Genomic DNA, 24,717 nt, shown 5'->3' on the forward strand with positions numbered 1-24,717 from the left:
CTTGGCATACCTGGTAACACTGCCCAAGACCAATTTTTGGAGAGGAACAGTTTAGAATCTCTAAACAAACAAGCATGCAAGCAAACAAACAAACTGTGGTGGACTCATCTGTAGGCGCAAAGTAATCCTGCCTGGGGTAGAAGTATTTGTTAACCTTAATCCTCCTCCTTTGCTTCCAAGGAATAAGGGGCAGCTACAGCTTCTCTTCATAACAGGGATCCAGACAGAACAGCTTCCAAATCAGAATCTTTACTCTCACATCCCCCTCAGTGGGGAAACTCTGGGGGGCCACCCCCCACAACAGTTACCTTTCACCAACACGGTCCCTTTGGAGAGCGGGGATGTCTTGAAGAAGCAGTCATATTCTCCTGAAGATTCATGATCCACTTTCTCTAACCTGCAACGAAGATAAGCTGGTAAGGAGGGGTGAGTGGATCACAAAGAACATTCTCAATTAAGAGGCAGGGACTACCAGAACAGGCAGATGACAAGCTGAGGTCCAAGCCTGGGACAGAACAGAAGGGGTATCTTGGGATAGGAGACTCAATGTTCTTCCAAAGTCAAGATCATGGTTGCCCTAAGAATCCACAGAACCTTGCCAGCTCTCAGGGCCTCTGGGATGACGGAGAGCTCCTCTTGTGTCAGACCAGTAACTCATGAATGGGGCTATGTACTTGCAAGAGCCAATCATGTGGTTCCCACGAGAAGCCTACTCTGGACCCTCATTGAGGCCCTTTCAGTGACTCTCAATCCTCCACACTCAGGCAAACTACTGGTGTTTGTAGGATAACAAGTATGCATGCATTCCCCTTTCTGGGTATCTCTCACCAAAGGGCCTGCAGTGTAAGCAGCTTCCTTTCCTGCCCCCTTACACTCAGAGTGGGAGTGGCTCAAATTCCCCCTCAACTATTTGCCCTTTCTGACAGCAGTCAGAAAAAAGTCGGGACCTTGGCTCATCATCTGAGTTGGCATCTTCCCCAAAACCTCTTTCCGCTGCCCACCAAGGAAGACCATCCCTCTTCAAGACAGACAGGGTGTGATCTCACCCCACCCCCTTTCCTGACCTTCTCCTTCATGCCTTTCTTCCATTCCTTCCCTGCTCTTTGGCTCTGACCTTTCTTCCGGGTTCTTTTTAAATCCCGGCCAGCAGGCTCTCTCGCGCCCTCCAGCCTTGTCCTCCACTGCTATGGTCTCCTGCCTCTGAGGATACACAAGCTAGCCCGGGCCTTCCAGGTCAGGGCAGATCAGTGCTTTCCCCCTGAGAATGTCTGCAGCCACTGAAATGTCATTTCTCTCCCCCCCCCTCTCTCTCTTAAAAAGCCGAAGAGCAGCCCAAGCCAGCACACAGGAAGAAGAGGAGCAGGCACTGCTACAGAGAGCCCCTTTGGGAATCAATTCCCTTCTATGGAGTGAGGCCCTTACATATACATACAATTACTTTTAAAAGCAAGAAAGGACATCCCATCAGTGTGTGTGTGTGTGTATGGGGGGGGGGTAATCCAGTTTGAGCCTTCCATGAATCCTGATATGGAAATCTCCCTTAGGAAAGTTCCTTCTGACTGGATTTCAAGTCTCAGCCCGGGGGGCTCACTAGGGAGGGGCTATCATGCTGCTGGGGGGGGGAGGAGGAGGGAGGGAGAAGAACCTGCCTTGTTGATTTGACCAGACTGCTGAGTTTGTCACCATTTCAACACAAATTGTCCAGAGGGAGAATTGAGGGCACACGGAGGGAGGCTGGGTTATAAATACTCTAATCCTCGCTCAGCTCCCTGCGGCTATGGGGAGAGAGGCACGTCTGCCTACCACAGGGAAGGGACATCACGCCTCGCCTCTCCAGCCTTTGCCAACTGGGAGAGGGAGTGAGAGCGCCATGGGCACTGCAAGTGTGCTGCTGCCATTACAATGGAGATGGGATCACAAAAGCTTCGGTCACATGCCATTAATTGAGACTAACCACACAGGACAGGCGTTAAACAGAGAAGAAAAAGAAGAAGAAGAAGAGTTGGTTCTTATATGCCGCTTTTCCCTACCCGAAGGAGGCTCAAAGCGGCTTACAATTGCCTTCCCTTTCTTTCCCTACAATATTGTATCTGAGGATGTGTGTGTTCACACAAAAGCTTATACCTTGAATAAAACCTTAATTGGTCTTAACGGAGCCACTGGACTCTAAATTCCCCCCCCCCCCCGTTCCCACAACAGACACCCTGTGAGGGAGGTGGGGGCTCCTACAGCACAACTCTGTGAGAACAGCTCTGTCAGAGCTATGATGAGCCCAGGGTCACCCAGCTGGCTACATGTGGAAGAGCAGGGAATCAAACCCAGCTCACCAGATTAGAAACTGCCACTCTTAACCACTATGCTGTGTTTGTCACCATCAGTTTGTCTACTGAGCACAGAGGCCCTGTTCCTGGAGGTGGACCAGCTTGTCTAGGTCCTGTAGACAGAAGGGCAAGAGGACAAGGGGACGTTTCTTCCTTTGTTCAGGAAAGCTGGCTTCACTCCTTCCCCAAATACACAAGAGATGCTTAATAAGGTACAGCTGAGATTCTGCTTAAGCTGTCAGATACAAAGGGAACATGAGGAGTCAGGAACTGGTGCTGCCATCTTTTCAGAAGTGGTTTACAAATTTTCCTGGTGAGGTCCCAAATCCCACTCCAAGCAAGGGCTCACAAAATCGCTCTCAGAGTAAAACCATATTCTGGGGGCCAACAATAATCTCTAAATCAGTGGTTCTCAGCCTAGGGTCGGGACCCCGTTGGGGGTTGAATGACGTTTCCATAGAGGTCGCGGCAGGGTGAGCACCTTGGCCAGGCGGGGGGGGGGGGGGGTGCCACTGCTGCCACTCCTCCTGCAGGCAAAAAAGAGCATGATCGGCATAGTGGCAGAGCTGAACTGAGAATCCCCAGGGATGAAACCATTTATATACAATCATGCACAATGGATCTTCACGCCATTGGTCAGTTTCGGTTTAATTTCTGTGCAAGAACCCTTGCCTAATTTTATGCTTGGGGGTCACCACAGCATGAGGAACTGTATTAAAGGGTCACGGCATTAGGAAGGTTGAGAATCGCTGCTCTAAATCTTGGTGGAACATTCAGGATGAGTGTATGCTAATAGCTAAAGAGGAGGAGAAAACAAACTCAGCTAAAAATGTTATAATTTTGTCAAGATGGCCAAGCTACAACAAATAAGGGCGTCCTTAAAGGGCCACTGCTTCAGTTATATGTATCCTGGTGACAGCAAGACTTGCTTGAAGAAGGGGGGGCTTGGCTGGGTGCTAGCAGCTATCACACAAAAGCTCTCCTTCCAGGAGGGGCAAAAGGAAGACTAGAAGGCCCCCCTCTCTCCTCACCACTGCTTAGTCACAGAAGGAAGCTGTCTTTCCTTTAGCCACTGTTAGTGACGTTCCCTCCTCCTCTAAGAACAGGACTAACCCTTCACAAAAGGCATTCTGACAAGTGGTGGCTAATTCCTTATCAGGTACATGAAGGTTTTTGGTCTGTCCTAAACCTTCTGCACACTTGTTGCCTTGGCCCTCCAGGAGCTCTTGCATTGAGTGAATAGATACACTCGAACCGAGTTTGATTCTTCAGTATCTGAAGCAGTGTGTGTGCACACAAAAACTTCTACCCAGAACTTATGTATTTATTTCTTTGATTTATATTTTGCCCCTCACAATGCTCTGCTGCTTCAGTCCAGGAGGGTAATGTGCTTGAATTTAAGTCATCAAGGCAATGATGCTACAGCTGCAACACGGTGCATTCCACTGACCCAAACCAGGCAGTCTCATGGCCAAGCCTAGAGGCCTCTGCCCTGCCTGATGCCTCCTTGACACCACTGCTGTGCTTCATACAGATGGCCAAACTCCCTCATGCCACCCTCCTCACATCCTCACTCTTACAACTCTGATCTTCCACACTTTCACAAAGGGAAGCTCTGCCTTTTTTGCCTCAACCCTTGGGTGGCCAAGCCCTGGAGAACTACCCTAGCTCACTTCTACCCTTGCCTTCTCCTCTCCAGGCACCCCAATCACAGGCCCACTTCGCCAACTCACCAACAGGCAGGAAGACATGGCTTCATCTCTAACACCCCCCCCAACACCGTATTTAGTACTGCTCTTTTTACACAACAGCTGAGTTAACTGGCCTTCCACTCTGCCACACCTGGGTGAAAACTCTGGCTCCCACTCTGGTCACCTCTTACCTTGTCCATGGCAATCCCCCCCCTTCTCTGGCCCTCAAATTATCACCACCACCACCACCTCCCGGATATCTTTCTGGCTTCCATCCTGCTCCAGGATGTTAAAGCCACCTGTAGGTCAAGCAACCGGTTTCACTGTTTGTGATCTGGAGGCAACTTTCCACTTGACTGACAGGCGACAATATGTTCTGTACAAACACACAGGCACATACGCGGTGATCCCAAAATACCTACGTGTAGGAAGTAAAATCGGCAGAACTGTCATCTGCATGAATCTCGGTGTCCCCCTTCATCCAGTAATGGCCTTTGATTTCTGTTGGCGCTCCACTTATGTTACAAGACATTACCAGGTTGGAGACTTCATTCAGCTCTTTTGAGACTGTGATTATGGGGCCTGGGTTTTGAGAAGGAAAGCAAAGTGAGGTTAACATAGCACACAGTCCACGTGGCAGTTTTGGCTGAGCCTGATTGCCTGCTGAAATGCAAGAAGGGAAGCATAGGAAATGCCATCGCATACTGGCCTGCTTCTAGCTATTGCATGGCCTCCGTTTGCAGCACAGGAGGCTCAGTTGTAGAGAACAGCATGAAGACATGGGGTCAGCAAGGACTGCAAACACAGCCAACTAACTGGATCCCAAGGAGAGCTTCCAAGTCTTAAGATGCTCGGGTGGGGGAGAAATGGGGGGCTTCTAAGCCCTGCCCCACACATTCCCTTTCCTACCTTCATTCCAGCCCTGGCCAACTCCAAATATTGCTATCAGAATAAAGGGAGAGAGTGAAAAGCATGCAAATCTGATTAGTTTGCATAGTTATTCTGGACACAATATTTGCGTTTTGCGGGGTAGCTGATGATGCTCATCTAGACCCCTAGGTGGACCCTCTCAAAGGATCTACCATGACATTCCTACATCGTTCTGTTCCCAGTGTGCAGCTTTACACACATGAAATATCTTACGGAGGCCCATAAAGATCCTTTTAAGTACAATCTTGCCAAAGGTGACTCCAGGAAACGATGAAGCACGACAGCCGGTCATTTTACCTGCTTTCTCCCACCTGTAACAAGCTATTCACTACCCTGGACTGAGAGCTGTATAAAACCCACAACTTCGGAATTCAGTTCTTGCCCCCCAAATTGCAAATCCCCGAAGGATCCAAATGAGTTCATCCTAGTCAACTGTCCGGTTCAACCAGAGTTTGTATTTCAAGACAAAACTGCTGCAGGGATTTTTTTTTTCTACACATCTAAAGCAACTGTGGACAAATATCTCTTCCCCACCCACTTTCCAGGGAAGAGGAATCCAACAGGGCTGAAAGGCCACCTAAATAATTTTTTCATTAAGAAGAAGAGTTGGTTCTTCTATGCCGCTTTTCTCTACCTGGAGGAGTCTCAAAGCAGCTTACAGTCACTTTTTCCCTTTCCTCTCCCCACTACAGACACCCTGTGAAGGAGATGAGGCTGAGAGAGCCCTGATATTCCTGCTCGGTCAGAACAGCTTTCTCAGTGCCGTGGCGTGCCCAAGGCCACACAGCTGGCTGCATGTAGGGGAGCATGGAATCAGACCTGGCTTGCCAGATTAGAGGTCTGCACTCCTAACCACTACACCAAGCTGGCTCGCCCAGGAACCCCCAAATAGCCTCCCCAGGAACTTCCAGGTTTCCTCAGCCTGAGAGAGGATGCTGCAGCAGGAGGTCAGAGTGAAAACACTCCTCTCCTTGCAATCCAATGGTTCACTTGACGCTTTTGCCATTAAAGCCGTTTATCTCACTGCTTGACGAAGTGGACTTTCAGCTCTGTACGGGATGAATGTCCACAGCACACACAATGAGCCACGTTACCAGTGCTACACAAACGCAGAGTGGCCATTTCAAAAATGGTTGCAGTTACTACAAAGAACACAAAGGTTTTAAAACATCCTCCGCCCCTCGACAACGTGTACCCATTTCCAAGGCGGGAAAGCTCTAACTAAGCAAGGCTGCATATTATGCGGGTGGGGAAGCTGGAAGGAGTTGGAAGGAAAAGGTGGGCTTGCCCTTGTCTGCAGGCCGCAGATGCTGAACAGGAGCACGCAGGAGAAAGAGGGAGGCACTCTGAGCTCTTCTAATGGGTCCAGGACCATCGGGTGATGTTTCCGACGGACAGCTACAACCCTTTTTGAGCAGGGCCAAGATGGTTCGCTCACTAGCAGTGGGTGGGTGGGTGGGGGCAAAACAGGGATGGGAAGTCTCTCAAAGCGCTACACAGTCGGGGCACGAAGGTGCAAGTGGATTCGCGGGACGTCACAGGACACAGGTGAAGCGTGGCAGAGACGTGGGCAAACTTGAGACATCCCAAATGTTCAAGCAGGCACCAGCACCTCAAGGCTACCACTCACGCTCAGTGACAATCACGTTCGCCTGGGAACGGATCCACTTGACTTTGGGGCTCCTCGACAAGTGGTTGCGGTCGGGGTCGTTGCTGGCCCGGCATTCGTATGTGCCGGAGTCGTCGAGGGTTAGATTGGCGATGGAGATGGTGCTGGTGGAGTGCCGCTCGTAGGTGGCGTTGATCGCGACCCGGTCCTGCCAGGCGCCGTCCCACAGCTGGGAGGCGGTGTCGTTGGGCTCCGCCCCCTCGAACCACCACTGGATCTCTGGGATGGGGCTGCCGACGGCCTCACAGTGCAATTCCACACTGTCCTCGGTCAGCTTCTTTTGAGACAGGGGCGACTTTATAAAGCCAGCTATGAGTCGAACAGGCGTTAGTGCAGAGTGTTAGTACAACAAGAGCATTCGAAGAACGGAAAATTAGCAGCTTTTACACCAAAGAAAGCATAAGGGTGACTCGGCCGGTGCCACCGCTGCAAGATGCGGGGAGCCCCTCCCCCACACTCCCCCCCCCATCAAAAGATGATCATTTGCTGTTTTGTTGTTTTGTTATGCCCCACATTTCACTGCCTGAAGGAATCTCAAAGTGGTTTCCAATCACCTTCCCTTCCTCTCCCCACAACGGACAATGTGTGAGGGAGGTGGGGCTGAGAGAGCTCTGACAGGATTGATCTGTGAAAGCAGAACTATCAGGACATGTGACTAGCCCCAGGTCACCCAGCTGGCTGTATGTGGAGGAGCAGGGAATCAAACCCAGCTTGCCAGATTAGAAGCTGTCGCTCTGAAGCACTACACCAAGCTGGCATCGAGTAAAGCTAGGGGGGAGGGGCCTCTCCTTCTACAGGATCTCCAGATTTCACAAATGTTTTTCAAGATTTGCTAATGAGGGGTTGCCTAATAAAGAAGGAGCCACAGGAATGCTCTTCACTATTTTTCTTAACTGTTGAATCTCAAAATTCCAAACCTTATTATCCTCACACGTCACCTTATGACATCCAGTCTGAAGAACTTACTGCTTGCTAAAGGGTTCTGCGGGTGCATCATTCTACCATATTTTGTTTGCAGAAATCTGAAAAGCCTTCATTATATCACTTTTTCATTCATTCATTCATTCATTCATTCATTCATTCATTCATTCATTCATTCATTCATTCATTCATTCATTCACCGCCCATCTCAGTAGGCAACACCAAAATGCAGCTTCCCTTAGAGTAGCTGAGCATGCTGGGTATAGATCAGTGGTTCTCAACCTGGGTCCCGCGACTCCTAGGGGGGGTCGACCTACCCGTTTTCCAGGGGTTCCGAGGCCGCTGTTGTGCCGCCACGGCCGCCTTCCTGATGGCTCCAGCTGCTTCGGCAATCCCGGAAGCCCAAAGCAACCAGTGCCACGGTGCGGAGGGGTGTCGGCAGCGTGACAGCCAGCGCCCCCATACAGGCGTAAAGCTCTGCACCTGTATGCGGGTGCCGGTTGGAGCACCAGGCCGCCCCTCCCCTATGTGCCGTGGTGCTGGCCGCCTTAGCTTCTGGGATCACCAGCGCGCCAGAGCGCACAGCCCTACAACCCCCTTTGGGTGGCTGCGATGGGGGTTGCAGGGTCACACTATCAGGTAGGTTGAGAACCACCGGGGCAGATAAAATAACTGATTCAAGGGAACAAAGGTAAGTCTTGAATAAAAAGATGGGATCAAAGAAACCGCAGGTGACCTCATTAGTGTTCTTATCAAGGTGAGCCTGACTCTTTCATTGTATTCCATTTGCTTCATGAAGCTACTGTTCAGCCGTTCCTCAAAGACCACAGGAGCAGCCAACTGTGGATTTCCACCCTCCGCAGCTTGTTTGATGCCCTTCTATGGACGAAAGGTGACGTACGTAACCAATAAGACAGTAACGCAGCTCACACAGTTCCATGAACGCCCAATGCACCTGGACCACGCTATAGTCATGCTGTCAGCACACATTCCACTACGGGGGCCTGCCTGTTTTATAGGTTAAAAAAAAAACTCTACCCAAAAACTGCATCAGCACACATTTATTCCTCAACCCTCCCTCTTCTCTACAGTTGGCTTTGCTGAAGGCTGACATCAGTCTAGAAAGTTGTGTGTGGCATGAAGGCAAGTACGGAGTGGAACTCCTCCACCCCTCTTCAATACTGCTGACTCTTGAGAGACTGAAGACAGACAAAAGGAAATGCTCGTTCATACAAACAGCAGAAGACCCGCAGGCCAAACTACTGAGATACAGTGACTGCCACTGGCTTAGGTGGACATGAAGTGGGGAGGGGCAAATTCACTGAGGACAGGTCTGTTGCTGGTTATCAGCCAGGGCAACCAAATGGGACCCCTGGGTTTAAAGGCAGAATGCCCGTGGGGGTTGCTGTCATTTGGCCTGCTCATCAGCTTCTCTGGGGCATCTGATTCGGCCCATGAAGCTGTCTAAAGATCCTTTGATGGCACAGTCATCGGACAGGTGCAGGATTATCTGCCTTGGGAAAGCAGAAGACTTTGCAGAAGGTGCCTAAGATCTCTCTGGAGTACGGGAACTTGGAGAAATGACTCTCTGGGCAGCTCTGGATGATTGGAAGTGTCTATTAGTATAAGCTGGATGCTTATTATTCTGACTTTCCCCTCTTTTTCTTCTGTAACTGGGGAACTTATGTGTAACTCTTTATCTTGACTCAGATGCTATGAGTTGTAAATAATTGATAAAGGTAAAGGTATCCCCTGTGCCAGCACCGAGTCATGCCTGACCCTTGGGGTGACGCCCTCCAGCGTTTTCATGGCAGACTCAATACGGGGTGGTTTGCCAGTGCCTTCCCCAGTCATTACCATTTACCCCCCAGCAAGCTGGGTACTCATTTTACCGACCTCGGAAGGATGGAAGGCTGAGTCAACCTTGAGCCGGCTGCTGGGACCAAACTCCCAGCCTCATGAGCAGAGCTTTCAGACAGCTGCCTTACCACTCTGCGCCACAAGAGGCTCTTAAATAATTGATAGTAACAGCCTAATTTCATATTATGCTAATAAGATATTCATATTCTCTTGGTTGTTTCATATATTAATCTTTTTAAGGAGGATAAATCTCAGCAAAACAGATTTAAGAGTTTTGGTGGAGGGTGTACATAAAGAAGTAGCTGGTGTGAGACAAGAAGTAAAGGACTGCAAAAAGGAACTGTCATAGAAGATTGATGGTTTAAAAGTGTCTGTAGACTCAAATGCCAAGCACATTGAAGAAGATCATTAAAAAATTCACAAGGTAGGATCAGAATTGACAGATTTGAAGGATTGGAAAGCAACAGCAAAAGAAAAAACTGAAGTCCTGGAAATCCAGACAAGAACAAGGAATTTAAAGGTTAAGGGCACTGTGGAAGAATTCAGTAAACAAGATTTGTGCCAAGAGATAACTGCTTTTGAAGACTACCTCTCGGAAGAAGATATTCATTCAGACCAAGTGTACAGGGTTTATCCCTGAGCAGCTACGCGGAAGAAGGTACCAAGAGACATCTTGGTACGTTTTGGCAGTAAGGTGGACAGGGATAACATACTCCGAAAAATAGTTATACCCCAGTAAAACTTGCCAGACAGGAGGTGAAATTTTTCCAGGATCTTCCCAACGATACTTTGCATTAAAAAAGCAGTTTCACTTTCTATGTCAGATACTAACCAGAAAGGATATTTTTTGGAAAATTCCATTTGCTCTTGAAGTAATTCTTCCCACGGGGAAGAAGGTTATTGAGAATCTGCAGCAAGCTCAAGATTGAGCTGATCAACTGTCACAAGACCTGGGCAATTCAGACTCGCAAGAGCAAAAACGACAGCGGCAGCAGAAACCTCCATCTCACACAGAACAACAAGGAGCTTCAGGTACAACTAAACACCATGGAGCAGGGGTAGTCACTGCGGCCCTCCAGATGTCCATGGACTACAATTCCCAGGAGCCCCTGCCAGCGTTCTGTCAGGGGCTCGTGGGAATTGTAGCCCATGGACATCTGGAGGGCCGCAGTTTGACTACCCCTGCGGCATGGAGAATGTACCAACAAAGAGCCAATTTTTTACCCAGCTTAAAAAATCCCAAGCTGATATCATTTGTTTACAAGAGACATGTTTATTAAGCAGAAACATGTTAAAGTGTTTATGTAAAAAAAAAAACTTGGAGAAGCTTTTATAGCTTCAGCATGCAAAAAGAAGAGAGGGGCCGTCATATATGTATCTAACTCCAACCTTAAGTTAGATTTATTATTTCAGGATTCTGATAGTCGTTTTCTTATCCTCAACATTCAATTACCTGAATTCTTCCTGATAAATCAAAGAGCAGATTCCAGACTTCTACAATTTTGGATGCCAGAAAAGCTTATATGAGGTAACTTAATACGACTGAACACCTTGATTAGGAAGGGGAAGGAAAGAACTGAAGACAATCCAAGAGCCCTTGAGAGCACCACCAGATCTAAACAAATTGGGAAACAAATCAAGCTTTTAAGGTTGAAGTGAGATCACACTGAAATGTAAAAGAGTTCAGAAATTTTGGATTAAAGTGCATAGTATATCAGAAGAAATGTTGAATGTCAAATTTCCCATAAAACCCAACTATATGTTATTAAGCATGTTTCCAGATTCCTTGCCGAGATCAGCTGCAGTGTTGTTGTTTTTTCATGCAACAACTGCAACGAGATTTGTGCTCCCTAAAGTTTGGAAGTCCTTGGAAGAATTTCAAGAACAATGATGGTTTGGCAAGGAGTGGAAGGTTTAATAGTTATCTAGTTAAGTATGATTATTCTGTAACATGTTGAATGCTGTTTATTTTATGTATTCTATGGACTCTTTTGGAAATTAATAAAGGCTGGATCTACAAATCCAGCTAAATAAATACATTTTTTAAAAAGTCGGCCCAAGACTGTACTTGGATGGGAGACCACCAAAGTTGCTACATGTGCCATGCTCCGCCACTTCCCCCCAGCAGTGGTGAGGAGGAACCGGCTGCAGTAGTGCTGCCGAAGACGTGTCTGCGCCATCGACAAGCCGCCAGTAGCAGGCACTGATGAGGAGATGGCGAGCCTGCCACGGCAGCAAGCACTGCCACGAGGCAGTGGCACTGCCTGTGGCAGGCACCGAGGAGGAAGAGCTACAAGGATGTGCCCACTGACATTTTCCCCCTCCCCCCACAGCACATGCAGAAGGCCATGTTGCTGGCTCCCGTAATCTCCAAGGACGCAATGGGCCCATTGCCACCTTACAGTATGCCGGCAGCTGCCCGCCAGCCCCAGGTCTGATGCAACCCCGCCCCGCTGCCTTCGGGGCTGCTGCTAGCACCCGCTGAATACTAGTCCTTAACACGCCTGCGACGCCGCGGGCACCACGGACTAAATAATTCGTTAAGCCCTCAGGAGGAGGGCTTTGTCCGTGATGAGGAAGGGGCCTGATTGGCCCCTTCCTCCTGACCGATCATCGGCCTGCCGATTGGCCTGGCCGATTCCCAGCCTGCTGAAGGAAGCAACTGCGAGCCGCACGGAGTGCGAAGCAAGGGAGGCGCGAAGCAAGGCAAGGGAGCCCCTGGCAGCCGTGCGGAGCGCCCACAAAGGGAACCCTGCCCAACGGCCTGACGCGGCGAGAGGCCCCTGACAAACGGAGCCCCCGGCAGCCGCGCTCCGCGTGAATGCCGGTGGCTCCGTGGTCTAGCGCCCGCTGTATTTAGGTACAGCAGGCTTGATTACTAGTATATATCTATAATGAGCCTATTTTCTAACTATTGTAACCATACAATCTAATGCTAACCAGTTTCTTTCTTGAAGCTCTAACAAAACTTCTGGCATATAAATATGGGGTGACCTTAGCTGTCACAACAAAATGTTAACTTCAAGCAATTTCTCGCAGTGTTTTAAAATTTCTACTTAACTGAACACTGGAATCAATCTCAAAAAGCAATAGTGGATGAGGAACAAATTTGTAAAGCTTACACAGAAACAAGCAACAATGACATTTGATGTGTTTTTCTTTTTACGTCAAGCAACAAAGCATTTGGATGAGAAACGAATGCAAGGCAGGAAAAGTGTGCTCCCGCACGTCCTTAGGTGCACTGTGTGCGAGGGAAACAAACTGCTTCTCTACTCACCCTCACATGGCCCAGGCTGTCAGCTGATCACATTGGGTAACTCCTGGCACATGGCCTGGTCTTAGTGACAGGGCAGTATTGTGTGGGGCTCAGCCAGCTCTCTGCTTGCCAATCTGTTCCCACAAGCCTCCAGCACCCTCTCGCTCAATTACTGGAGGCCCAGGCCACAAATGTTGCATGCCTGGACTTTTATCTTCTATCGACCTCTGACGCTGCCACTGTGATCCATGCAAGAGTCTCTTCCAGACTGATTTATTGCAGCAGGCTCTACGCAAGGCTAGCCTTGAAGATGCTTCAGAAACCGCAACTGGCCCACAATGCGACTGCACAAGTCTTTATGGAACTCACTGGAGGACACATAAGACCTGGGCTTTCCCAGCTGCACTGGTACCAGATTGGAGATCAAATCGGATTCAAGCTTTTGGTCATGTCTGGGACCATTGTACCTGCAGGGCTGCCTCTCCCTGTCTGTCCTCCAAAAAGTTTTAAGATTCAGTGAGCAAAATTTACTCAGGATCCCCAGCCCCAAGGAGATTAGATTGGCCTCAACCTGGAATACCCTTCCAAATGAGATCTGAGCCCTATGGGACAGCTCCTGAATGGTTCCAAAGGCCTTGTATAAAGGAGCTGTTCTGCCAAGCCTATGGTTAAGGCCCAAAACAACATCTGAATTACACTGGCCTCCCTGTCGAAGCTCCCAATTTATATGTCAATTAGGACTGGTATGGCTCCTCTCCTCCTATCCCAGGAAATGGAAGAGCTAGGAAACTGATAACTTAACTTTCACTTTCAGTTCTTAATTGTATTTAATTTTATAAAAGCTTATATAGAGAAGATTTATCTTTATATGTGATTTTATCATGATGTGATCCACCATGAGTCCCAGGAGATAGGGCGGAAAACAAGTTTAATAAACAAACAAACAAACAAACAAATGGAGACACACATCCATGTGAGTTACTGGAGCTAACCGTCAAAAACAAAACTGAGATTGGGACATTTTACTTAGCCTGGGCATCGTCCATGTTGGCTAAGTCGCGTCTGTACAATGGATCAATATGAATCCTGCAAGGCTATCCAAGAACAGAGGTGATCATGCTCAAAGGAGCAACCTGAATTTCCCTACTGTAGAGAAAGGAACAGAGGCTGGAGCATTTGCAAGGTAGAGAAATATCGTGCTACTGGGAAAGGAGGAGATACACAGTACAAGGGCAAACTTCTCTTCTAAATGGAATTTAGGAGAGTGGACCATCCTAGGTCAATCAGAACCATTTCACACTTAGATGGCCAGCAAACTAAAGCATTAGTCATCTACCTCCATTTGGCTTGTAACAATCCTTTTTGGATGAACCAGAAAAGCAGAATAACATTTCTTTCAACTACACAATTTCCAAAGCAATTATAAAACCCTGGGATGGCATAAAAATGTGGGTATCATTTCATTCCTTCCACAGGTAGATTCAATTCTGAGCAGGAGGTGGGAATTTGAGAAATACATTTCAAGAAGTTATTACCCAAGTAGAGAGGTAACATTCCCAGAAAATGTGGAAGAAAGCTGTACTAATGCAATACTAATTTGCCAATCAAACCTGTTTTATAGCTTTAATGTCATAAGATTCATCCTTTATAACTTAGCATATAAGAATAATCTACTTAGCATATTTAAAAATACAGCCAACTTATTTTTCTTAAAGCAAAATTACAAAGATTAACAATACTAGAAAGAACTAAGAATTGCAGCACCCTATATTTAATGTGTGTCTATTTTTGCCACTAAAAGGATAAGAAGCATGACATGAAATGAAAAAGCAAATGATGTAGAGAGAAGAAAAGTAGATGTCTTGGACAGAAACAGTTTCACAGTCACAACTTCTCTTCTCTGGTACAAAACTGGAAATGTAGTGGCTGCATCACTCCCGAATTCACCAGGCTCTTGAACAGAGGACTCCTTAGTAAGTTTGAGTCCAATGGGACCCAGATATCTGCATGAACACGGAAGCTTAAAACTTTGTTGGCTTTAAAGGTGTCCCTGGACTGCTGCTTCAAGACCCACCTGAATCATCATAAAGATGAATTATCTAATTTATAAATAGGAATTATCTTGTTTATGCCTCACCTTTCCTAGGCAAGCCTAACCGTTGCTCAGTGATCAAGCCAGCTCCATAGAATCATAGAGTTGGAAGGGGCCATTCAGGCCATCTAGTCCAACCCCCTGCTCTACGCAGGATCAGCCCAAAGCATCCTAAAGCATCCAAGAAAAGTGTGTATCCAACCTTTGCTTGAAGACTGCCAGTGAGGGGGAGCTCCCCACCTCCTTAGGCAGCCTATTCCGCTGCTGAACTACTCTGACTGTGAAAAATGTTTTCCTGATATTTAGCCTATATCGTTGTACTTGTAGTTTAAACCCATTACTGCGCATCCTTTCCTCTGCAGCCAACGGAAACAGCATACTGCCCTCCTCCAAGTGACAACCTTTCAAATACTTAAAGAGGGCGATCATGTCTCCTCTCAACCTCCATCTTGAGTAGGATTGTCAGGAAGAAAAACTGATGCTAGAGTGTGTTTATTCCAAGTACTTCACAGCACATGGGTCCTTCTTGTAATGCACAACTGAATTAAAGTGCCTGAATGCCCCATATTCTCCTGTTTTAGAATTATTACTGCCATTTAAAGCCTCCCTTTAAGGTCATTCCATGCACTTGTTGCTACCTGATGGTTTATTTAGCTGGAACCTGATGGTGGGGATTTAGCTGGAACCAAGAAGTCTGTACATATTTGTATGGCATCAGTGTACTCACTTTTTGGGCTATTGCATATTTTCCTACAAAATACTTCCATTATGCAACTGCGTTTGTGAAGCCAGCTGTGCTTTCTAAGATTCACATTTGAAACAATGGAACCATTTAAGCACTGTTAGGTGTCAGGGTATGGACAAGTTCGAAATATTTTTTCTAGAAGAGTTGATTTTTATATACCTTGCTTTTCTTCTAGCCTCTGAAGCTCCCCTTTACCTACCAGAGAGAGCAAGCACAGTATTCCTGTCCAGAGCTGTGTAAGCAACCAGGGTCCCAGCAGTGTGAGAGAAGGCAACATGGACAGATTAGGCATGTCAAAGCCTTCTTGACAGCTGTGAGCTTGGTCGGGGGTCACCCTGGCAGCACGCTGCGGCTCGCTTTACTCCCAGTGTGTCTGGCCAAGTACAACTGTCAATCCCCACCCACCACCTGTGTCTTCTGGCACACCAAGCTCTTGAAGAATAACTGGTTTTTACAGCACCACATTTCACTACCTGAAGGTGTCTCAAAGCAGTCTTCCCTTCCTGTCCCCCCAGCAGGCACCTTGTGAGGAAGGTGGGGCTGAGAGCTCTGAAAGAACTGCTCTGTGAAAGCAGCTCTATCCGGATTGTAAATAGCCCAAGGTCAACCAGCTGACTGCATGTGAAAGAGAGAGGAATCAAGCCTGATTTGCCAGATTAGAGGCTACCAGTTTTAACAACTACACCAAGCTGGCTTCACAGGCGTATGCTTTTGCCCGGCACTTGGGTCACAAAGGCTATTTGCATTTGGAGTAGTTCCTGCCACATTTTAACTTCATAGGGCTGTTGTAAATTCAAAAAGAAAACTTTGTTTGCAAGGTCAATGAATTTTACTAAATTCAATAAGCTAAAAGGGGCCATCCCATTCAAGGTCAATTTAATGACATTTACAGCTCCCAACAGATTTTGGAGGCTTAAAATAGTAGTCCTGTTTTGCAAACAAGATAGCTTGAAACAGGAGGCAAGCTAAATGTAAGACTTCTAATCATGTCCACAAGTGAAAGCCAACCAGGAGCAAGGACTGGATGTCCAGCTCTACATAGGATGTCCTTTTGCTGGTGCGTATGCTGGCCATGTCAGCCAGCAAATGGAAGCTTGCTTGATTTTTGTCAATCCCTGAAAAAGGGTCGAAAAAACAAGCTATATCAACAAACAGGATGAGGGGCAGATAGGCTTTACAGTCAGCTCATACTCGGCCCCCGAAGGGAGAACACATGATCTATTCGCTGGATCCAAGGTCAAGTCACCTTAAGCTAACAACAGACAATTCCTACTTTGATATGAAAGGAGGAGCTGAGACAGCATAAGGCAGATTTAACCAACTGATTTAACCAGCTGATTGAGGCAGAGTGTCATTTTTTAAATACATGTAAAACATTGACTTTATCCCCCCACCACCACCCAGTTACCATGAAGAATATCTCCTCCATCACATTCCTCTCTTCCCATCTTCAGATAACTTCTAGTATAGCAATGGGAAGTTAATGAACAATCCAGTTGAAACGTCTTTATATACTGTCTTCCTTCGGTGAACTTCAGTGATAGATCCCAGTCAACTTCCTACTTAAGCCTTGACCTTCTAGACCACTCTAGACCTTCTAGACCACCCTTCTAGACCACTCCTTCATATGTCAATATACTGAAGGGCTCAGGAAACCAGACATCTCTTGCTCCTGGCACTGCAGGGCCAAGTCAGCATCCAGAAGACATTAAAACTGGGGAGAAAACTGGACCAAGATGGAATTACGTTTTGGAGGGTCCCCCCCAGGTGGAGATTCTAATATTGTTACCAAAAGGCTCTTCTGTAGGCAAAGACTAACTTTGGTTTGATATCCTGCGTTTCTGAATTTTAAGAAGTCTCAAACCTTCCCTTCCTCTCCCAACTGGCACCTGATGAGGTTGGTGGGGCTGACAAAGCCCTGAGAGAACTGGGACTGGCCAATGTCACCCAGTGGGGAATCAACCCCGGCTCTCCAGATTAGATTCGAGCACTCTTAACCACTGTGCCACAATGCTTCTCTGTTTAATAATAGCAGGAATAAAATCAATAACTGACAATTTGCATCTGTTTAATGGCACCCAGAATCTGCCACCCGAGGCACCATTGTGCCTCATGGCAGAAACAGTCCTGGGTAATAATCAAGGACAACACCTCTTTCCTTACTGATATAACCCGCTTGGCTGGCACTCCCCTGAACCTTCGGGGAGGGCGGTATATAAATCTAAAAAATAAATAAATAAAATAAATAAAATCTGTGGATGACAGTGGGATTGGTGGGTGCTAATTTCCTAGGGAAGTTTGCTTGAACTTCAATGTATTTTGTCTTCCAGGAACACAACTGGCTGAGATGTCACAGGCAAAATTTAATTCCAGATACACGACCAACAGGGGATTATAAAAGATTTAGCACCGGGGGGGGGGGGGTCTGCCCAGTGGTGGAACATATGACTTGCATGCCAAAGATCCCATCTCCAGCTAAATATCTCATATATTAAAACTGGAGAAGACCTCTGCTTGAAGCTCTGGGGAAACATTGTTGGGTCAAACTGCCTAATAGATGAGCAGCCTCAGATATTCAGATATACTTCTAAGCCTGATTCAAACCAGTGCTTGGCTGATAACGGATCTCTGAATGGTTTAAATCAACATGAATCTATTATTAAGAATTACACAGAAAGAATCTCCAAAATATTTGGTATATCAATAGAAAGCTGCTCCGTTTCCATTACGCAACTCCAGTCTTTCCATGTTTGGTCTCAATAAATGCTGGAGGGTAGCGATAAAGCTGTGTCATGTGTACATTCTCAGAGCTAAGCTAAGCTAATGATCTGCTCAAAGATTGGGCTGACGAACATTAATCTCCTGGTTTGCATGCAGAGGTCAGCACCTGTAATGAAATTACCAAGCTGAACAGCTAGTCTCTTTGACGTTCTGCAATATGGAGGCAATGTACAAGAACCAGGAAGGGGGGAAGGGGGTCTTGTTGAACCATGAAAGTTTACAAAACGTAATGCCATGCATAGGCAAGGCTGTTCCTTCAGTTTCCACTCAGCATGCATTAAATGTTTAAGCAAACTACAGCCTTTAAAACAAAGTTTGAATCCAGTGGCACCTTTAAGACCAACAAACTTTAATCCTGGGTAGAAGCTGGGTATGTGCACACAAAAGCTTATACCCAAAATTAAACTTGTTGGTCTCAAGCTGCTACTGGACTCAAACCTTGTTCTATTGCTTCAGACCAACACAGCGACCCACCTTCAGCCTTTAAAGTTTCACATATATTCGACAAAGAAGCCTAAAAATGTCAGGCAACAACTGCACTGAGGGACACCAAGGTACCTGCTGGAGAATAAACTTTTGAAGGTGCCAGCAAAGGGGGGGGGGAGAAATAAGGCAGAGTTGCCAAAATAAGACACACTCTTAAGCTTCTCATAGAAACAAAATCTTTAGAAACAAACTGATTGAATACAAGCGGATTAAATACAAGATTACAGTAGCATATCCTGAATTTTGAGAAGCAAATTGGGTATTAAAGTGCTATACTGAAAAAAAAAAGCACAGAATCACAAATCGGTAGTTCAAACACAAAAGCATCCACCAAGATGGAAGTTGGGAGGAAAAACACCAGTCTCTAGCTCTGTAAACAAAGCTATTACGGGATCAGCAGAAATATTTTTATATAAGCTCTCTCAACTTTTTAAACTGGATATACATACTAATAATTGATAATTAATTAGCAGTCAGCTTGGCCTGGGTGCCGTGGTCAATGAGAATATTTTCAGGTAATAAAATTCCAGGGGAGGGGAATGTGTGCTCTGCCTCCCATAGGCCACAAATGTGTAAATGTAGGTCTGGGCAGCCAGGCTAATAGTGCTGTCAACTTTTTTGCAAGGCTGGCCTGTTATCTTCTTGAGTCCAACGAAGAGACGATGGGAAATCATCTTTTTAAAAATGAAAGATTCTTCCTCACTCCCAACTCCTTTGGAATGCATGTTCATGCCTGAATTGGGGGACTCTGACTGAGCAGAGAACTGGAGAAGGACATTTATTTTATTTATAACTCAATTTATACACTGCCCCACACAGGTCATCAGCTCAGGGTGGTTAACAGCAAAATTCAAAACAATATTATAAATTAGGTAATAAACCAATACAAACACTAGAATAACACACTATATAACAATATTAAAAGGTAAAAATGGTAAATGAAATACAGATTTCCAGCACTGATAGAAACATTTCCAGCCTGTCAAAATTAGAAAGATGAGGAGGTGGTGGGAGAGAAAGGGAGGCCAGGTTAGTTCATGATTAACAAAACATGACAACACTATACATGCAGTGCCAGACCTAAACTTTGAACCAGATGCTAACTTTATATTTTAAGCTTGGAGAAGACAGGCAGCCTAAATACACAGCTACCATAAAATCCTGAAAAAAACCAATGCTCCGTGTTTTTATTTGTCTGGGGCTTTGCCAGTAATCACTTGCTGCATTTCTCTCCTGAACCAACTGAAGTGTCACGAGTTAGGTCACTATGAATGCAGGGCTATGCTACTTAATCCATCTGACTAGTGTAGCATGTGGGCCTAGAAAAAGATACAGCTGGGCAGCCGTCTTCTGCTGAGAGTCTACCATATTGTGCAAGTGCCAAAAGGGCCTGAGAGCAGGGAACCTCTGGCAAATGTGAACATTAGCACATGAGACCATATGGCTCGGGGCTTAAGGCTGGTTCACCACTGAAGTAACAGCAATAAGCATCAGGAGTTTGCGTTGGCTCTGGGGGGGGGGGTGGCAGCATAGGAGGAGGCAAGAGACATGACTTATGCCCATTGATGTATGGCTGCCAGGTGAGTCCTGAAATTCTGGCAGTGGCATGTGGGCTCAGCTAGCTCTCAATGCACCTGGATAAGTCACCTTGGTCTCTCCTCACCCTCATATACTAAGATTGCTCCCTATGTGATTTCCCCAGTCAAAAAGTTGTCAACTCCTGCTTTAGAGAATGAAGACCTAGCTCCTTATAACAGCTGCTAAAGTTTGATGCAAACTAATAATAATAATGAAAGACTTCAACCCACTACTTAGCAAAAACATAGGCTATTTTACCCTTTGGAAGCAGTAACTGGCCAGCGAGGTGGAGAGGAGGAAGGCACAGGCTCAAGATACTTTTCAATAAAAATAGAAAGTGAAGCCTTTAAAGTAAGAGTTTCCACCAGCAAAAAACCTCACTGCCCCTTGAGAAGACAATGGATAGATAGAAAAACAATATTATTTTGAAGGAAGTGCAGAGCCCTGTGAGAAATGCACACTAGGTACTCACTTTAACACACTTCCTAACAGGGATCAGTGATACATTCTTTTAACTTAGGGGTAGTCAAAACTGTGGCCCTCCAGATGTCCATGGACTACAATTCCCAGGAGCCCCTGCCAGCGTTTGCTGGCAGGGGCTCCTGGGAATTGTAGTCCATGGACATCTGGAGGGCCGCAGTTTGACTACCCCTGTTTTAACTACTGAGGACTCTTTGTGACTCTCAAGAGAGGGCTGTTCCTGAACATCTTCCTCCCACAAATGCCCTCAGCCTACACACCCACCAAACTCTGAAAGAATTGAAGAAGTGTCCCAATGATTTCCTCTACACTCCATGCTTTCCCCCATGTTACGGGGAGTGATGGGCCTCACAAAAGCCCCCAACTCTTTAAGGAGTAGAATCCCTCACCTCAGAGCTCAGCATGCCTGATCAGCAAACCCCAATCAATTTTTCTGGAAGCCTCTCTGAACATCCGGGAAGGCTCCACGTTCTGAGGAACTGGCAGCTCCCAACACACCTTTGCACAGCCTCGCTCAAGACTGGAGGAGGCCTCTGTTCCCAGTCTGTGTGCTAACCTAACCAAGCCTTTCTGCAATAAGGGTCCTTCACAGCCACTTGCCAAGCTACAAACCTCCCTTCCTCAGCCACCCCCATCTCCACTATCTCCAGAGGGGCTGTTTGGTGGAAGCTCCAACACCAGGGAGCCTCTTCCTTAGTTCTCTTCCCAGCTGACCTTTCCCTCAGCTCAATACACTCAATGCATTAATATTCCTATCTCAGAACTTCCTACTTTTAACTTAAATCTCCTTCCCACTACTTTCCTCTATCATTCTTCCACTTCCAGCCTGAGTTCTTATCTCTTCCCCAATCTTGTACCTGATCCAATCTCCTCCCCCTCAAAATCTGGGTCAGGGGAGACCCAACCACTGCTCTATTTACAATCTGCCCCCATGCACCCCACACCTTTATCTCAAAGGATGTGGGGGCAAGCAGTGGCCCCTTCAGGCCTCCTGTGCTCACCTTCTGCCAGATCCCCCTTTGCCCCAGCTACATTCCTATGTCCTGCTTTGACAACTAGAGCACAAATGGTCAGAGTGTTGAACTGTAATCTGACTTCAAATTGTAATTCAGCAGTGAAGCTCAGTGGTTGACCTTGAACCTCTCTCTCTCTCAGCCTAACTGACTTCAGAGTTGCTATGAAGATGAAATTAGGAGGGAGACCATGTGCACCACTCCAAACTTCCTGGAAGGGGGCACAAATTTATTACCCAGGCAAACAGTGTTTTCTGCAGCAGTGGCAATGCGGACTTTCTCAAATATCACCCCTCAGTGGAGCTGGGAAACTCCTTTTCTCCATCCCTCATTGTCTTCCTATTCCTAGCAGCCTTTGGCACTTAAGAAACAAAGCAGTTAACTCTTCCTTCTTTTAGTCACCCAAATGGCTCCCATTGCTCTCAAAGTCTGCCCACATAGCCTGCCACAGGGAATGAAACCCCGCATCTCTTTCCAATGATCCAGCCAACGTTTGTTTCTGTATATTGTGTAATAGAAGCATTCAGAATGGAAGGATTGTGAAGGTTCTCACGTAATTGGCTAAAGACTGTGTTAATTGTTAACTGACCAACAGCCTTGCTCAAAACTGGGGCAGGCAGGAAAGAAAGGATTTCTGGTCTTCTAGTAGGAAGGTTTTTTTTTTTTTTTTTTTTGTAGGGACCTGTATCTGTCATTACAGAGCTATACACATAAGAAAAGAGAGACAAGGAAATATACATAATTCAAGAAAGATGACATCCTCTATCAAATTTTCGATTGCTCTAACATAGTTTTAGCATCAGCTCCTAAAAAGCTAGTCCCCTCCCTCCCTTTTGTATCAAAAGCATCAATCATCAAAAGCCCTGGAACAGTATAACCTGAGGTCCTGCTTGAGAACTAGGGCCACGAAACTAGGGCCAGTGTGAACCATGGCAGTGAAATGCTCCCAAGCCCTGCAATGGCTGGGGGAAGCCACCAACGGGAGCAGTGAGCAGAGCTCAACCCCCCACCCACCCCTCTTTTCTTTGTCTCCTACAATGGGCATGCAAACCTTTTGGACTCATGGATTGCCGGGGGGGGGGGGGGACTGAGGGCACCACAGTCCTGGTCCAGGGGCAGGAAAGCTGGTTTCTCCACCTATCTCCCCAAGGTGGCCGGGGGTCCATCGCACAAAGGAAGTGGGGTGCAAGGACCTCCACCCACCCCCAGCTTAGGTCCTTCAGAGAAAGAGGGAGTTGCTTGGGATAGAGCAGGGGTAGTCAACCTGTTGTCCTCCAGATGTCCGTGGACTACAATTCCCATGAGCCCCTGCCAGCAACTGCTGGCAGGGGCTCATGGGAATTGTAGTCCATTGACATCTGGCGGACAACAGGTTGACTACTCCTGGGATAGAGGTTTTCCAGGCAGGGAGGGGAGCTCTGCTTATGCAAGCACGACCCTGCAGGCTTTTTCTCTCTTGCAGGTTAGGTTAACCAACTCTCCCCCCACCTCCCCCTACTCCGCCCGCACATGGAAGGCTTCCCCCCCCCCCCGTGCTTAGACTGATGCTAGAATCTCCCTCCCCCGAGGTGGGGCGCAGCGAGCCTCCAGCTCCCGGAGTAGCGCACGACAGCCCTGCGAGGTGGGCCGGTCGGGAGGGGCAGCTGCGAGCTGGAAGGCAGGACAAGCCCCACCCGCCCCCTCCCCCTCCCCGCCCGCTTGCCTCACCTGCCCCGGCAGCCCCGCGGGCGACGCAGAGGAAGGCGCCCAGCGCCACCACGACCTCACTCACGGCCATCTCGGCTCCTCGGTCCGCCGCAACGCCCGATCTCCCTCAGGCGCCGGGGCTACTGGGGGAAGGGCGAGCGGCACGCGGACGCGGAAGGCGGGGCCGGCGGCCGGCCAATCAGCGGACGCGGGGGGGATGGCCCAGCACGGCGATTGGCGGAAGAGGATGCCAAAGACGGGCGGTTGGCCCAATCCGGTACCTCGCGGAGGGAATCGCCGCAGTGGGCATCGCGAGCTCTGAATGACAAAGGGCCTGTCCAATCGGAGAGGGGAGGCGTCCGTGGCGCCCCGCCTCGCAGTAGTTGTGAAAGGGAAAACAAGAGAGGCGGGGGGGGGGGGCCGAGGGAAGATCCGGAAGACCCGCGTCGTTCCCTACTGAGATGTGCCGGTTGGTCACGTCCGCCGGGTGAACATCTTTAACCAATCAGGGGCCAGAATTCTCCCGAGTCCGCCCACCAAAGAGCGGCTTTCCCGAATTGGCAACAGCGCGGGCCAATCATGGGCCGCTCAACCCCACCTCCCTCTCTCCGGCCACGCCCAGCTAACCAGCACGGCCAACCACGGCGAGGCGACGTGACCTTGAGGGGCGCCGGAATGACCTCTGGAAGAGGAGGCTGCGGGAAGGAATAGCTTTGGGTTGCCACCCTCCTGCTGGAGATCTCCCGGTGGAGATATATGACACTGATTGGTTCAAGTTCAGCCAAGGAGTGAGACAAGGGTGTATCTTATCACCCTTTAGGATGCTTAGGGCTGATCCTGCGTAGAGCAGGGGGTTGGACTAGATGGCCTGTATGGCCCCTTCCAACTCTATGATTCTATGATTCTACCCTTTCTTTTTAACCTTTATGCAGGGGTAATTATGCGGAAGCTTTTGGTGGAAGAATCTACGATTGGAGTCAAAATTGGAGGTCGTAACATCAATACTCTCTGCTATGCAGATAATACAACACACTCCTTGCTGAATCGGAGCATGATCTGAAGACCCTGATAAAGGGACCAAAAGAAGAAAGTGAAAAGATGAGACTATACCTAAATATCAAAAAGACCAAGATTATAACTACTGGCAGTAGCACCAAAGTCATGATTGGCAACGAGAACATTGAATGTATTGATGATTTCATCTTTCT

General features: G+C 47.6%; 1 protein-coding gene and 1 long non-coding RNA gene across 3 annotated transcripts in view; both read right to left on the reverse strand.

Annotated features, from left to right (window-relative positions):
* The window catches only part of BSG (basigin (Ok blood group)), a 38,207-nt gene extending 14,536 nt beyond the window's left edge, over nt 1–23,671 (reverse strand). Inside the window, exons 1-4 of one of the 2 annotated variants that reach the window (XM_077331933.1) lie at nt 23,531–23,671; nt 6,573–6,920; nt 4,435–4,594; nt 309–397 (exon numbers count right to left, since the gene is read on the reverse strand). In XM_077331933.1, coding sequence (XP_077188048.1) covers nt 309–397; nt 4,435–4,594; nt 6,573–6,920; nt 23,531–23,600 — 667 coding nt within the window. In that variant the 5' untranslated portion in view covers nt 23,601–23,671. The remainder of the gene's footprint in view (nt 1–308; nt 398–4,434; nt 4,595–6,572; nt 6,921–23,530) is intronic. The other variant, XM_077331932.1, reaches the window with a different exon arrangement.
* LOC143834953 (uncharacterized) lies at nt 17,810–23,349 on the reverse strand. The gene is made up of 2 exons (XR_013229937.1): nt 21,002–23,349; nt 17,810–20,870 (listed from the first exon to the last, which is right to left on the reverse strand). It is a non-coding gene; the product is annotated as an uncharacterized LOC143834953 (long non-coding RNA).
* Nucleotides 23,672–24,717: the final 1,046 nt, after the last annotated feature.

Source organism: Paroedura picta, chromosome 4, assembly GCF_049243985.1.
Source record: "Paroedura picta isolate Pp20150507F chromosome 4, Ppicta_v3.0, whole genome shotgun sequence".
Lineage (NCBI taxonomy): Eukaryota > Metazoa > Chordata > Lepidosauria > Squamata > Gekkonidae > Paroedura > Paroedura picta.